General features: G+C 40.1%; 1 protein-coding gene across 1 annotated transcript in view; it reads right to left on the reverse strand.

Annotated features, from left to right (window-relative positions):
• sema3d (sema domain, immunoglobulin domain (Ig), short basic domain, secreted, (semaphorin) 3D) overlaps positions 1-14,975 on the reverse strand; it is a 42,395-nt gene extending 27,420 nt beyond the window's left edge. The window contains exons 1-6 of the mRNA XM_083893325.1: positions 14,762-14,975; positions 7,471-7,631; positions 2,392-2,454; positions 2,187-2,306; positions 2,011-2,104; positions 1,260-1,388 (exon numbers count right to left, since the gene is read on the reverse strand). Coding sequence (XP_083749451.1) covers positions 1,260-1,388; positions 2,011-2,104; positions 2,187-2,306; positions 2,392-2,454; positions 7,471-7,631; positions 14,762-14,969 — 775 coding nt within the window. The 5' untranslated portion in view covers positions 14,970-14,975. The remainder of the gene's footprint in view (positions 1-1,259; positions 1,389-2,010; positions 2,105-2,186; positions 2,307-2,391; positions 2,455-7,470; positions 7,632-14,761) is intronic.
• Between the last annotated feature and the right edge of the window lie 435 nt (positions 14,976-15,410).

The raw sequence follows: 15,410 nt of genomic DNA on the forward strand, positions 1-15,410 counted from the left end.
GTCTAAAAAGAACTTGTATTGATTAAAAAAAAAAAAAGGATGACAACTCTGTGACTCTGCAACGTCTTCAGTTACACAGCGCCATAGCTCTGACTAACCTTGGTCAATGTGGGTGATTGATAGCTCGTTTTAAACCTCTAAATCCATAGAATCGGGCTCCGGTCATATGCGTGTGAATCACTTCATTACCATCATGCACTTAGAATGAGCACACAGACTTTGCACGAGCCGCACTTTCTCTACCACATCCTCGATTTCTCAACCCATACCACTTACCCGATGTCCCCCATGACATGTAGCACATAAATCCACATGTAGCACATCTCTAACTGATTTTTAATCTCTTACAGTTCTGCTGACACCAGTGAATGATATGAGGTCAGGACAGGAAAGAGGACTCCACTATCCCCAAGTCTCTGACCACAACAGCCTTCACTACAGGCTGTGACAAACCCACTGATCCAGATGGATCCTGGCATTTAAAGACTTTTTACTTTTTATTCTTTGTCATTGTGTATTGTATATTTTGGGTAACATCTACTGCACGTCTGTCCGTCCAGGGAGTGGATCCCTCACCTGTGGTTCTCCCTAAGGTTTCTACCTTTTTTCCCTGTTATAAGGGTTTTTTGCCTGGTAGTTTTTCCTTACCCTGGTCGAAGGTCTAAGGACAGAGGATGTAACCAACCCTGTGAAGTCCCGTGAGACAAACTATGTTTTGTAAACTGTGGGCTATACAAATAAAGATTGATTGAATGATTGATTTATTGATTGATTGATTGATTTGCGAATCAAAACGACATACATGCAAATGACGCATTTGTGCAGACATTCGCCCTTCTCTAATCAGAACGATCTAATGTCGCTCTGTAATGATCAATCAAGAAGTGGTTTTGTATTGGTGGAACTAACTTGTTTTGATAAACAACAAAGGTAAGACAACATTTCTGGTTGTATTTCTTGAAAGTGAGTTGTTGGTTTGTGATTATTTTGGGGCTGGATCGGTGAATCTGGGTCATAGAGTGATAAAAATGCTTTTTTTTTGTTTACGTAATCACGGATGCCCCCAGAAGAGGTTAATGTGTTAATGATTCCTTCTTTCCTGAGAGCAAGTGTCTGGATGCCAGGCTGGTTCACAGAAATGGCCCTCGAGGCAGCAAACTCAATGACATCAGTGTGCAATTCCTCATACAACCATTCTAAAAAAAAAAAGAAAAACAGAGCTATCCCTTAAATAAGCGTTTGCACAAGTGCTTATTTACCATTGATCCAGTAGTCTTCAGAGATGTCTGTGCGTATGTAGTGCTGGTCAGGTGCAGGGCCAAGGGAGCGCGTGAAGGTTGTGTCTTTGCCCAGGAAGTCTGAAGATGTACCCGCATACAGGTACTGGCCTGTGCAGAGATCAGATAGAGGTTCATTAAAATATGCCTCTTCCATATATTTCTTCTGTATTTTCCATTTGCCTTCTTCCTCTCTAGGGGTCACAGCGGACCATCTATCCACATATTTGATTTGGATCGGTTTAGAGTGCCCAATCAATCGGGAGCAATGGGGATTGGGGACCTTGCTAAGACGTACCCCAGTACTTGAGCTATCAGAATTTGAACCTCCAGTTACAAGCTAACTTCCTTTTCCACTAGGTCATGGGCTGTCCCCTGTATCTTCAATATGCACACAGTAAAAACATAATTAGAATAAAACATTTCTATAAGAGTTCAAGAAACAAACATGACAGAAAGGCTCAGAAACACAAAGACACTGTTGTTTACATCTCTTTACCAAGTAACTTTGCTGCTGCCTGGACCAAAATAATTTTAAATAAAATGCTGGGGAGACGTACTTTATACATGAATACAAACATACTTAAGAAGACTGAGTGGAGATACGTGGAGGCACTTCACTTATTCCTAAGGACATGGTGCTTTGCAGGGGTGACATTCTGCTGCATGAGAGATAAGGCAGGCAGAGGACACCCTGCCACACTGCAGTATATTGTGCGACAGCTCATCTTACTTGTGAGGACTGAGGTGAATGGCTGCAAGGGATCAAAGGGACATTTCAACCTGCCAGACTCCACTGTGCTCGACAGCAGCTGGAACACACCATCCTGAGACGAAAAGGAAAGCGAAATTAGTATTTTAACGCCCATAACGAAATGATTCCTTCAAATTCTCACACTTATACTTTACCTCTCTACGACCAGCGATTTCAAAGAAAGCACAGATTGGGTGGAAAGCTCCTGTCCCACAGGCATAGACATGTGTTTGATTGTAGTTGTGCAGGACTCTGACAAAGTTAGCACACTCCAACTGCATGAATAGTAACAGAAAAAAAACTTTAACAAAAAAAAAAATATATTAAACTGGTATATTTTACACAGTGATGTGCACTTACATTTGCATTTTTGCCTGCCAGTCTGCACATTTCAACTCTGTCCCGGGAAGCAGGCCAGTGAAACTGAAGACAGATAAGAAAAACATATATACTTTTATATTTCTCTATGTAGCTTCTAACCCCAGACGTCAGGTCTGTTTTTATTTTATGTGGTTCACTTTCCATCTACACAACAAAAAGAAGATGGTTGGCAAAATGAACTGAAAGAAACTGCTTAAATTGCTTCCAAATGTCAGTTAAGTAATAGTTATGAGGCCATTTTTAACTTTATATTTGAATGAACTTGGTGACACTTAATAATAATTTTGAAATGAGATGATATTATAGGGATGCACAATATTGTGCACTGCAGAGGATTTAATTTTCTGTCATATGTTTTACATACACATTTAGATAAAAATGTGTTTTTTCCTTGTACAAAATGAATAAAAATAATAGTTAGTGGTAGCAGCCTATGCAGCCTACTGTTTTAGTCTTGAGTCATTGTCTAGCTTCATCCCTAGTAGCCCAGCATTATTTTCTCTCTGCGTCTGCTATTGCCTGAACCTGTTTCTAACCTGTGCAACCTTCCCGTTTTGCCTGCCCCTTATCGGATTTGTTTGCCTCGTGGACTGATTTCCTGGTTTGATCCCTGCCTGTCGTTTCCTTACTGGATTTGTTTGCCACACATACTGACTTCCTGGTTTGAACTCTGCCATCCAAATAAATACTGCCTTTTGCATCTGAACCGCTCCGTCTCTGTCTTGTTTGCCGTGCTATTGGGTTCTTACCTGCCATTTTGTAGAAACATGGCAATATCAGAAAATAATTGTCAATAATGTTGTGCATCCCTATACAACTATGGTTATAAGATCTTAATTCTAATGCAATTTGAAAAGCAAATCTGTAGTGCCAAGCAGTCATCAAAACGATATACTGTATTGTCAGGATATACATATATATATATATATATATATATATATACATATATATATATATATATATATCGATATATTGCCCAGCCCTAGATTGTATATTGGAAAAAGGAAAACTAAAATCTGATAATATCCCTAAATATCGCACAAAATGAAAATAAAAGACAGCTATCCATTTTAATTGAATTTTGATTGAGGGTGTTTATTTGTTACATAGTTGTTTGTTCATACATTTTTAAACAGCTGTTTCAGCCTGATATCTGTAGCAATAGAAACACACGGTTGTGATATCGATATCGGACACTGAAAACTGATATCGAACTGAAACTGATATTAAAGGAGTGCCTCAACTACCACACCTCAGTGCCATCTATATGTTCCAGATGATCCTCCTTTTTGCCTTGTCAGCTTTTCTTCTGCTTCATAATTCATGTTTTGAAACTATTACACAACAAATCTCAGTTATACAATAACCTACAGCTTTGGGTGCTGGTAGGAGAGAGGGATGGATGTATAAATCCTACACCCCCACCATGCTCACACATGCATTATAACAGGCTTGTGTGTTTTGCATGTTCCCTCTCTTAAATCCTGCCATAGAGAGTGATCGCCAAAAATGTTTGCAACAGAGCTTTGAAAATAATGCATGAAAAACACATCGGCACAAATTATGACACACCTTGTGATTCCAAAAAATTATTGGATGCTGTTCAGAAATCCGATGTGGCAGACGATGTGATGTTTTAAAACTGTACGGCCTGTTTACAGGCTGATACTGGGTTTGAAAGACGGATGGGGTAATTATACCACAGCGCATGGGGATATTTAAAAACATCTCCTTTAGCCTGGAAACCGGAACAATCAACATGCTCATATTTATTCTTGCAGAATAAATATTCTTCTTCCCTCATTTTATTTGGGTTAAAAAAACAGATTCTACAAATGTGGAAAATTGACTGTGTGGTGGTAAATTTGGCACGCTGTCACACACAGTCGGACCGCAGTATTATTGCTATCAGGGGGATCTCGTGTTTGCTGATCTCCAGTGATACTTTTTAAAGCCGATATTGGCTGAAACCGATAATGTGCCGATAATATTGTGCATCTCTATTGCAAATTAGAACTAGTCTGGCAATGGTAGATGAGCTATGTAGTACGTCTGGGCGATATGGACCAAAACTCATATCTCAATATTTTTTTGCTTGAATGGCGATGTACGATATTATATCGATATTTTAAACAAACGCCACAATTCTGATTGGTTGATTTTTTTTTGTCATGCTAATTTCATACAGCCTATGGTAAATTTCATCAGGAGGATGTCTTCAGAGAACACCCCCCTTGTTTTCACTATCTTGGATTAACCCAACCCATTAGAGACAGATGGATAGAAGAGTCGCACACAGGAAGAAACATCGCTGCATGACTATCTGATACCTTTGAAATTCCAGAAGAAAAGAGAGTGTCTGTTGTATGGGACATATGGTCTGGCTCTGTGTGGAAACACTAAAGGAGTCACATGAATGGTTAGAGATGCAGGGCGTCAGGTGCGCTGGGCACAATTTAGAGCTCTGTATTAACGATGTGCTCAAACAAGAGCCAATTTGTCACGCCGTGGCTGCAGCACGTCATCTTGATCTGGTTTGTTTGATAAATATAATTTTTTTCTTAAAGTGGACGTGGACCTTTTTTAAAAGTTTTAAAGCGGACCTAGACCGGAAGTTCCAATTAAGGCTGTTTTTTAGTGTGTATCTGCGTCATTACCTCGTTTAAGAAGCCCTGAAGGTTCAAAACAAACAGTTCAGCCATTGCTTAGAATGCTGTGTTTTATTGTAATCTCGGGCTCAGTGAGATCTCTGAAAAAACCCAGTCCGGTTATGTAAACAGTGGTTCTCCGGAACAGCAGATCCTCCTGCTCCGAGCACTAGTCCGGGCACATCTGGTTGCGTACATTGAACCACAGAAGAAGAATAACGTCCATTGTGGAGGTGTTTCACGAGCGACAGTGTCTTCTGACTCTGAGTCTGACTCTGGGCCAAAGTCATAAAAGGGATTGCGGCGGGGAGTCGTGATGAATCTATTTTTAAACATTGTTAAAACAATGTTTTGATAATGAGGAGCAGTGCATCCACCGTTCCAGAGGGGGAGCTGTGCTTCTGGGAGCAGGTGTGCTGAATATGTCACTTCCGGGTATTGCCTCTACGCTGGCTGGCCAATCACAACACACTCTGTCTTCTGGGTGTGAGAGTTGAGTCTGAAATATCGCGGCTGGGGAACAGCTTCAGAAAAGAGTATTTCTATCGGCTCGTTTACAGCAACTAGGAGGTTTTTGACCATAAAAACAAGTTAATGTATGTAAGTAGACCTCCATAACTAACATATATGTGCAACAGGACCACTCTATGTGAGCTTTAAATTCAAGGTCCCATATTATGCTAAATCAACTTTTTAATCATTTAAATCCTTATATTACTTCCCCACTCACTGGGACGTCACAATGCGCTAAATTCCTGGAATTGCTGTCTTGTGTAAAACACAAGACTGCTGGTGAGGGCAACGGTATCCGAAAACTGGAAGTCCACAAAACGTTCTATTCTTGGCTCCACAGTGCAGCACACAAACTTATCTACACCTGCACAAACTTCCAGCCTTAGAGGATTTATCTGTCCAGTGGATACATGTTATATATGACGGCAATGTGCCTGCTAGAGCCTGCAAATGATCACTTTTCCAAACGCTAAGTGCTGTTAGCTCCCAGTAACCTCTGTGGCTGATGTCATTTGCTGTTCCTTAAGTTTCGTTTGACTTTTTTAAAGAGATACTACGAAACAGAGCGTTCTGAACAGGGCTGCTTTGGCAGGGCGATTGAACTGCTGTGGTGCTTCCACACAGACCTTTAATAGTCCATTTGTGTCTCAGCTGCGAAGCTGAGCTCCTATGTTCAGTCTTGCTCTGTGCGAGGACATGGACAGAGCCAAATAATCTTAATATTCCTCAACAGTTCTTGTGCTGATATCACTAGTCGACATAGCATATTTTCGGAAATTACAGGCTATGATATTGCGCAGATGCACCTTAAGCAAAAACGCTGTCAGAGCCGTCAGCTTCAAGTCTGTCGGCGCAGTAGTACGTACATGTAAGGGGCGGGATTGAGCAGCTGAATCAGAGAAGCACTCGGCCTTATAAATTAGTGTTCGCAAGGTAACTTAAAATAATATATAATATACCGGTATAACTCTTACTACCGGTATATCGCCCAGCCTTACTATCTAGTGAAACAATGCTTGCCAGCAAAATATTGTCTTACGTTTTAGTGCCTCAGGGTCCTTTTCTCTGTTTGCCACTTCATTAACTGATGAAGTTTGTGTCTCTAGATCAGATTTACTCTGAGGGCCTGGTCCCATAGGGGCTCAGAGAATTAGACTTAGTGTGTCTATCTCCCATCAGTATCACTTACCAGAGAGGCAACAAAAAGGCAACACTCCGAGAGTAACGACTAAGAGTTATAACAAATAGATAACGATCAAATAAACACACTGCCGTCCCTCTTGTCATCGACCTCAGCTGCATAAACACACACTCACTTCCACAAACTTTAACATATGGCATCTGTCCAAATGCATTGGTGTGTTTGTATAAAGTGCAAGCTGTGTGGAAGTGTATATACTTTGCATGTGCAGTTGTGTCTGTGTGTGTGTGTGCGTGTGAGTGTGTGCCCTCCAACATGATGACCCTGACCTCACCAGACAGACAGTTTCAGACTGACTCTGACTGAAAGGTGAGCTCTTCACTAAAACAATACACGACTGAGAGCATTCCAGCTTAGCAACACAGTCATGGAAAAACGATACCTTACATCACCTCACTTTAATCACAAGTGTCAAGAGCTGAAGGTAAATGACTGTCTCCACAATAATGAGCCGTTCAGCGCGATTAACACAGCTTATTAGGCGGTCTCAAGTGACTCTAAGCATGATTTTTGCCTGTTGGCAATTGGATCAGTTACAGTGTGCAAAAGGAGATGCACTCGATTTTCTTCCAGCACTATCCCTCCGTCAGAGGGTGTGGGGATTCTTAAGCTGCTGTAAACACTTCACAGTCTCAACTAACTACTATACTCAAGTATATTACATTTTCTCTCTGATCTCTTTCCAGTTTCATGTACCTTTCTGGGCTCTCTGGTGAGGTTGTCAGGGTCCAGCAGATAGATGTAATCTCTGGCTCCCAACAGAAGACGACCTCTTTCTTCGTCCAGCAGCAGGGAGTGGGAGTGGAGGCCATCGGCAGGTCCCAGAAACAGAGACACACTTCCACCATGAAGCAATTCTGTCCCAAAGAGACAAACAACGATAGATTACTAAATACCAGTATTACACATGAGTATACAATCTATTTACCAAGAGTGGAATGGATACAACTAATCAAGCATAAAGCATAATCAAAAACAATCTTAGAATAATAAAATATAGATAAGAATCTACTCAAAATATACAAAATGCAGTATAAAAAAATTACATAATCAGCTATTTTCAATAAAATCAGCTCATTTAGGCAAAACATTTCAACCAGATGTTTCTGCCACCAAATCATTTAAAAATACAATACAAGTGTCCAATGAGACCAGATTCTTCAGTCTCAAACAATTTCATTGCTTTTTTCAGGAGGAGGGAGGAAGCAGGGAACCTTGTAACCGACAATTAGTCCTGGGATCGAAGACAACAACTCCATATCCTGTTCTGATGAATGTAGGCCTTAAGATATGATGGGAGCAGCCCCAAGATGGACTTATAAATGAAAACATGTATAATTCTACAGGATTAAGCTGCCAGGCTCAAACTTTTTCTAATGGAAATCCCAAAGTGGGTTTATACATGGCATGAAACAAGATGGCATATTATGTTTCACATGAAAGATTCTGCACTCATATTCTGCACTGTGTATTTCAAAGATATATATATAAATTCAAGTGATTAAAATGATAACAGGTGCTGACTTCAAGAAACCTAGTCATCTGTGGTTTAACACATAAGCTACACTCTTAGAAATAAGGGTTCCAAAATGTTCTTCTACAAGGGCTGAGGTTCTACCTGGAACCATTTGCTTCCAAGGATTCTTGGTAACACTAATGGTTCCAGTAAGAACCATTGATGATCCAGAGAACCCTTTATAACCCCTTTCCTGTATAAAGGGTTTTAAAAGGGTTATAACTCTATAAAAAGGTTCTACCTGGAGCCAAAAAGTGTTCTCCTATGAGGACAAAGAAACGTATATGGTTCTACTGACCATTTTTTTTCTAAGAGTGTACAGACACTGACAGAGAAATGCCACAACAACACACTGGAGTATTTTTATAACTATTTCAACAATAAAGCTATTTCGGTTTACCAGCTGTTCACAATCAGACGTGGAGGCTGAGCTGTGGCTTTAGCATAAGCCTGCTCAGGGATCACAATCAAGTATGTTCCCATGTACTGTCAAGTCGAGCTTCAGTTGTAGCTGTTCAATTCAACCACTGTCCAAGTTCCAGTATAGACCTGATTTTTGGCAGCAACATGTCAGTACATGTTAGTGTCAGTCCGTCATTAATTGTTTGAAAAACTTTCAGTTTGGCATTCATAGTCAGTGGTGGCCCACGACCACATGACTTTTTGAAACACTACGAAAATGAAACAAAAACTATTATACAGCGACTAGACAATGCAGGAGCACATAATATGTATAAAAAAGTGGATTTTGGGTTATATAAACCCATAAATACTACACAGTGTCCCTTTAAAGGAACGGTAAAGTTTTAATCATCGGCTGCAGACAAGATGGCAAAGCTGTGTACAACAAGGAACAAGGAAAAGTGCTGGCTGAAAGCCCTAGATGTGAAGAAACATCAGTTAAAAAATTATACGCTAAAAAAAAAAATCAATGCGTCTCAAAAGGTAAAACATTGAGATATTTAACTGTATCAATTACCTCCAACCCATCACCCCTAAGTAGTAAGTCGGTTTTTAGAACTCTTAAAATGCAATTGAATAAACTTTATTAAAGACGCCTGTTACCTGTTATCAAAACATTTTTTTTACTTTGTATAGATTTGCGCTATATATTTATTTATATATAAATGTGTGTTCCTTTTTGTACAAAGAACTGACTCGTAGAACCCGCAAAATATTTCCAATGTGCCTGGACTGTCTGTTTAAGCACAAATGGGAAATAAAAACCTTGAAACCTACACATATTAGATGTTGATATGTTTTAGTAATTCTGTGTATAAATGGTTACACATAGTGTACATAGGCAGTGTTTGACTTATTGTTTAGTCTTTGTGCTGCCAGCTTCAGAAGTCCATAAATACACTTTTTCTTGTAGCTGAAAAGTAGATTCCCAGCTCACTGTGTGTCCTTCATCTCCTTGTTCTGAGGAAATCTTTTCTATCACCAGGCTCTTTTCATTGTGTCAGTATCGCAACATGCCCTGAATAAACATCAGATCCGAGCCGGGGGGAGTCCTGTGGGAGTCACTATGAAAGGATTGAGAATGTGATTACCCTCTTGGTGTGAAGGACTGAAGAGGTTACCAACCTCCAATATTTGAACATCTAGGACCCCTCCACACCATGCAATCCAATTCTTAATACCTCATTCTACACACAGAGAGAGAAAGAGACAGAGAGAGAAGGAGAGAGAGCAACCCCCACATGCTCATATCTTTCACCCCTGCACCCACATCTACAGACTAAACCCCACAGAGCTTAGGTCTGCTAGCCCCTGGGTAATGCTAATCTGTTCTATAAACAGTACATCACCATGAGTCTAAAGAAACTGCCCGCTTCGCTATCACCACTCAGCGTCGTACTCCACACCTCTCTTCAGAGAAAGCCCTCAGTTCCGTCAACAGGTCTTGATTAGCTCCTCTGCAGGAACATCATCAGGTCTGCCAACAGACAGGTTACTTGAGTTATATAGGCTACCATTGTATGTAATTCTTGGATCTTCACTTGAGGCTGAATATACTATACGAGTATTTGAAGACAGGGAAGACCAAAGACCGATGAGAGAGGACTGAGGTGACACCAGAGGCAGTTAGTTTAAGGCTACTTCTGAGATCATGCCACTAAAAATGCTGTTACAATTGCAGTTTCTCTTAAAACAAATTGCTAATTGCACCTGAATAATTGGTCTGATATTGGTCCAAATAACTGGAATGGATATTGGAAAAAGAAAAAAATTAATACAACATTATTCAAAAACCCTACATAGCACATACATATTTCACAAAGCACAGAGTGCAATTAAAATAAACAGACTCTTCTTTAACAACTTAGTAGTTTAACAGAAGCTAAGTAGCTGTATCAGACTGATATTGGAATGCAAGGTTGTGTTTTAAGTATCTGACATGGAAAAAGGATTCCCATTCAAATGTAACTCATTTTTTTCTTTTAGTTTCACTAAAACTAAATGTGTATCCAGCCATTGCAGTTAAGGGAATATTAGTTTCCACTGAACATATTTTTATTAATACAACAAAGTTTTGGAGCTTCTTAAATTATCAAGTTTAACATTCAAACGGAATTATTATGGTTTGTGGACAAAACAAGACATTTGAGAACATCAGCATTTGGTTTGAGAAACACAATCGACATTTTATGGACGAAACAAGTACAATTGAAAAAAAAAAAAAAAACAGATGAATCGATTGTGGAAATAAAAACAAACATTTATGATCAAACTTAATCAACCACATTGTTGCTTTGAGTGCTTGAAATAAGAGCATGGACTGGGAAGCATGCTTTGTTCTATTGATGTCATACACTATGAATCAGCCATTTGGGGCAGGGACAAAAGTCACATAACTTCAGCATGAATTAGCACATTATGAGGCCCACTGTCTTCATGCTGCATGATCACAAGCCTCAGTCGGCCATTAATATGCAGTGCAGGATGTTAGGTCCATGGCCCCAGCACAGTCACAGGTCAAAAAGTATTGTTGATAAAAAGCTAAGCTCAAGATTTAATTCAATTACATAATGTTATGATTCGCTGTTCCTCACATTTTATTACCAAGTTGTTGGTCGAAAAACTAATTGTAGCCCTTTAACCTTTTGGTCACATATTAAGAATGAAAAAAAACAACAGTATGAGTTTGCATCACATTAATAATATTATATTGTGAGCAGATGATTTTCATTTTCATTTGGCAGACGTTGCCTCTGGATGAAACTTGAACCTGTGCTTTGAGACATGTTTTTCAGAGTTAAAGTTTAGAGTAGAAGGCTGTTGTTTGGAGGTTTTTACTCAGTCTCCGCTGATTTGTCTTTGATCATTTCACCCCTCACTCATTGATGCTGTGCTTTCACTGGGGGAGGGTGATATGGTGTGATGTCTGATGAGTGATCACTGCTGGGTGCTGTTGTCTTTAGAGTGGTGTGCACTGATGAGCCGGTGACAAGCTGTGTGCACGAGGTTGTGGGTGATTTTTTTATGCTTTTGAAAGATTAATCTCTGCTTCAGTCATTCCTACTTAAAGAGCCATATATGGGCATTTATATATTGTTGTTATTCTGTGGTTCAAAGAAGACCACAGTTGTCTGATGGTTTTTCTAGTTTATTCAGCCAGACTCATGGAGTTTTGCGTTTCAGTTTTCTGCTTTGCGTTTCCTATGGTGAGATAAGGTTTTCGTGTTTTTTGCTCGATGTGGGATTCAAACCTGTAGCGAAGAATGTTGCCTCAACATGGGATGGCAGCTCTACAAAGTCAGCTAAACACCAGCCCTTGCACTTGTGTATTGTGTTTGTGTTTTGCACCTCAGGGCCACCGTATAAGGGTCACAGGTGGTGCCGGAGCCAATCCCTGCTGACATATCACCAGTCCGTCACAAGGCAGACATCCACCCCATCTATCCATTATCTACCGCTTTATCCTCCACCTGAGGGTTGCGAGGGGTGCTGTGCCTATCTCAGCTGACATAGGGCGATAGGCGGGGTACACCCTGGTCAGTTCGCCAGTCCATCGCAGGGCCACATATAGAGACAAACAACCATTCACTCACACTCTCACACCTACTGTCAATTTAGAGTGACCAATTCACCTAATCCCCAAATCTGTATGTTTTTGGACTGTGGGAGGAAGCCTGAGAACCCAGAGAAAACCCATGCACACAAGGGGAGAACATACAAACTCCATGCAGAAAGGTTCTTGTTCCAACTGGGACTCAGACCCGTCTTCTTGCTGCAAAGGCAAGAGCGCTAACCACTACGCCAACCGTATGGCCAGGGCAAACATATACATATAGTTGAATATTCACTCTCACATTGTGTGTCCAATTAACCTCTGCATGTTTTTGGACCGTCCAAAACCCTCGACCTTCCAGTTAGAAGACGATTGGCTCTCTACTCATGAGCTACCATCGTCCCAATACAAAATGATGTCAATTTAGTAAATGATGCTCGCATTTAGAGGAAAATAAATGATAAAGCACAGCATATGAGGGGACATGAGTTTGATTTGATGGGTGGTATCATCCAATTCCAGCTGCAGTTATCCAATATTTTTGCAGCTATCGAATATTTTTGTAATCAAGTATTCTTCCAATTATTCCTCGATTAATTGAGTAACCAGATAGATAGAAGTTCCGAAATTAAAAAAAAATTGTAATTATAATAATAATAATGTTGTGTTATCAAATCAAATAATGCATGATGGAAATGACACAGCCTTGGTGTGGTAACCGAACACAGGGTTGGGTGTGTTTGTGTTTGCGCGCGTACGACAAACGGATCGTAACAAATAATCCTGACGTAAATGTGTTCTTCTTCTTCTTTTTTGGAGTTGACAAACTGGACGCAGCTTTCGCGTTATTCTGCCCCCTACAGTCTGAAGACGTATCTGCATTTAAGGGGTGTCCCATTTCTAAGTGACAAAATAACCCTCAACACTTGGTTTTGAGGGCAAGTTGAGATTAAGGGTTGAGCTTGAGGGTTAAGATTGAGGGTTGGAATTGGCCCTAATACTCGACATAAACAGAAGCAAAGCCATGACGCACATGTAGTCCCAAAAATAAAACCATATAAGAAATAACGAGCTCCGTTTTATTGACTGTCGGTTTGGAACAAACCAACAAAATTAAACAAACGCGGGTGCTGAATACTAGGCTAAGTGCTGAGTAAACACTGTCCCAAGCGATCATTTTACTGCTGCTACTTGCATGTATTTATTTTGGACCGTGCATATGTATCTATTTCCAGCTATACTGGTTTTGGAGGAAGCCTTTGACCAGAGGAGAGAATTTGGAAATTGAAGTCAGAGTGAGTTTACATACAGGTCACAGTGGGGATTCAGTTTTATGGAGCAAGACTGAAGTTCATTTGTGTGGTTGATGCATAGTATAGAAGGATGGAGAGGACTTTGAAGTAAAGCTCGCACTGAACTTTTCAAATGGGTTTTAAGGGGAGAAATAACTTACCCTCAGTGGCACAAAGCAAACAGACGCAGGTCAGAACTAAACACGTGGACACGGTACACCTCACCATCTGGCTAACACACACAGAACGGATTGAACTACACACATCAGCATGAAACGTATATGGAACTGGACTGTAATAACCGTGTGTTTTATGAAAAAGAAACATTTGCCTTTCTGTCATCACTGTCATAAATATTCAATACACGAAATCTGGCTTCAGGATTTATGTTGGTGAGCGATTGAATATCAAAAGCATTATTGCACTCACAAAAAAAGTATGAAATGGGCTAATGGAACAGTAACTGGATCCTAAACCTCCCATTATAATTATACAATAGTGCAACTAAGTTTGCTACTTGTTTTTTTCCCTTTTCCTCTTAGCTGTAGGCAAAAAGTTACAAGAGTAACGGAGGCAAATTGTAACCAGTAGAATTACAATTTGTTATTCTGGTATAAACACCAATTAATGATAGTGAATTTGACCTCTGCATTTAACCTATTCTTTTTTATATGCCATTAGTGAACAAACACTCATCCAAATGTTTAATTTAAAAACAAAAAAAATGTTTGTCTACAGTGCAGAGAAAGTATGGATTGGAAAAAACAGACTGAAGGTGTTTTGTTTAGACGGACGAAAAGTAAGATTATTGGCCAGCAATTTTGGCAAAAAAATAATCAAATCATCATTTAACAGCAATCACCTTCACCGATTTCTAAGGGTTGACCGAAAACCCCATGTTCAACCTTTATGAATGAACAATGACTGGCTGAAAACAAAAGGGAATCAGATGTATGATAAAGTGTAATTTTCATCCATTTTCATGCACAACTCCAGCAGGCTGATGAGCACTCATGATTAACTATGAATCACCTTAAATTATCCAAACAGTTTTTATTTATTTTTGTTGGAAAAGGGAAGAAAAGAAAAAGAGCTCATGAAAGTAAATACAAACAACAATAAATTAAACAGACAAATCTAAACATGAAATATTTCCATTCTTACCTCTGTGGCTGAGTTTGACCCTGGGGACACTCTGTTTGATGCTTGCTCCAACAGGGAGCACGGCCAAGAACATCAATCCCACTAAGAGAACACCAGGAAGGGATAGGGCTTTAATCCTCTTCCCTTGGTCATCATAATTACTAGCAGACATGCAGAGCAGAGCCTCTACTTCTGTCAGACTCTCACTGCCAGAGTCTTCCGTCTTCATAGTGTGTGGAGTGGTTGTGCTCTGTTGTCACTCTGTCCTCTTCTGCAACCCTGGAGAGAGACCAGTGTAAAGAGTCAAGCCAGGGAGGAGCAATCATAAATGCCAGTGTGTGTGTGTGTGTGTGTGTGTAGTTCCATCTATCTTCACACAGGACATGTACATATGTCTCTGTTGGGACTATTCAGATGTTTCACCATGGAGCCCTACAGGCATGTCGCCTCTCCTACATCAGCTGTTGCCTGTCCCCGGCTCACCTTTTGTGTCGACTTTTAATCTATTTGCCCAAAAACAAAAGGTCAAGCGAAACAAAAAAAGAGAGCCACATTCTGCTGTCTTTCACCTACTCTGTTCCTCCATCTCCTTTTCACACAAATGGCTAATTGAATTCTTTGCAAACGTGATACTTCCCAATAGGTTGAGCGTTGTTTCATGACCCTGTCA

Source organism: Microchirus variegatus, assembly GCF_963457635.1.
Source record: "Microchirus variegatus genome assembly, chromosome: 8".
In the NCBI taxonomy this organism is placed as follows: Eukaryota; Metazoa; Chordata; class Actinopteri; order Pleuronectiformes; family Soleidae; genus Microchirus; species Microchirus variegatus.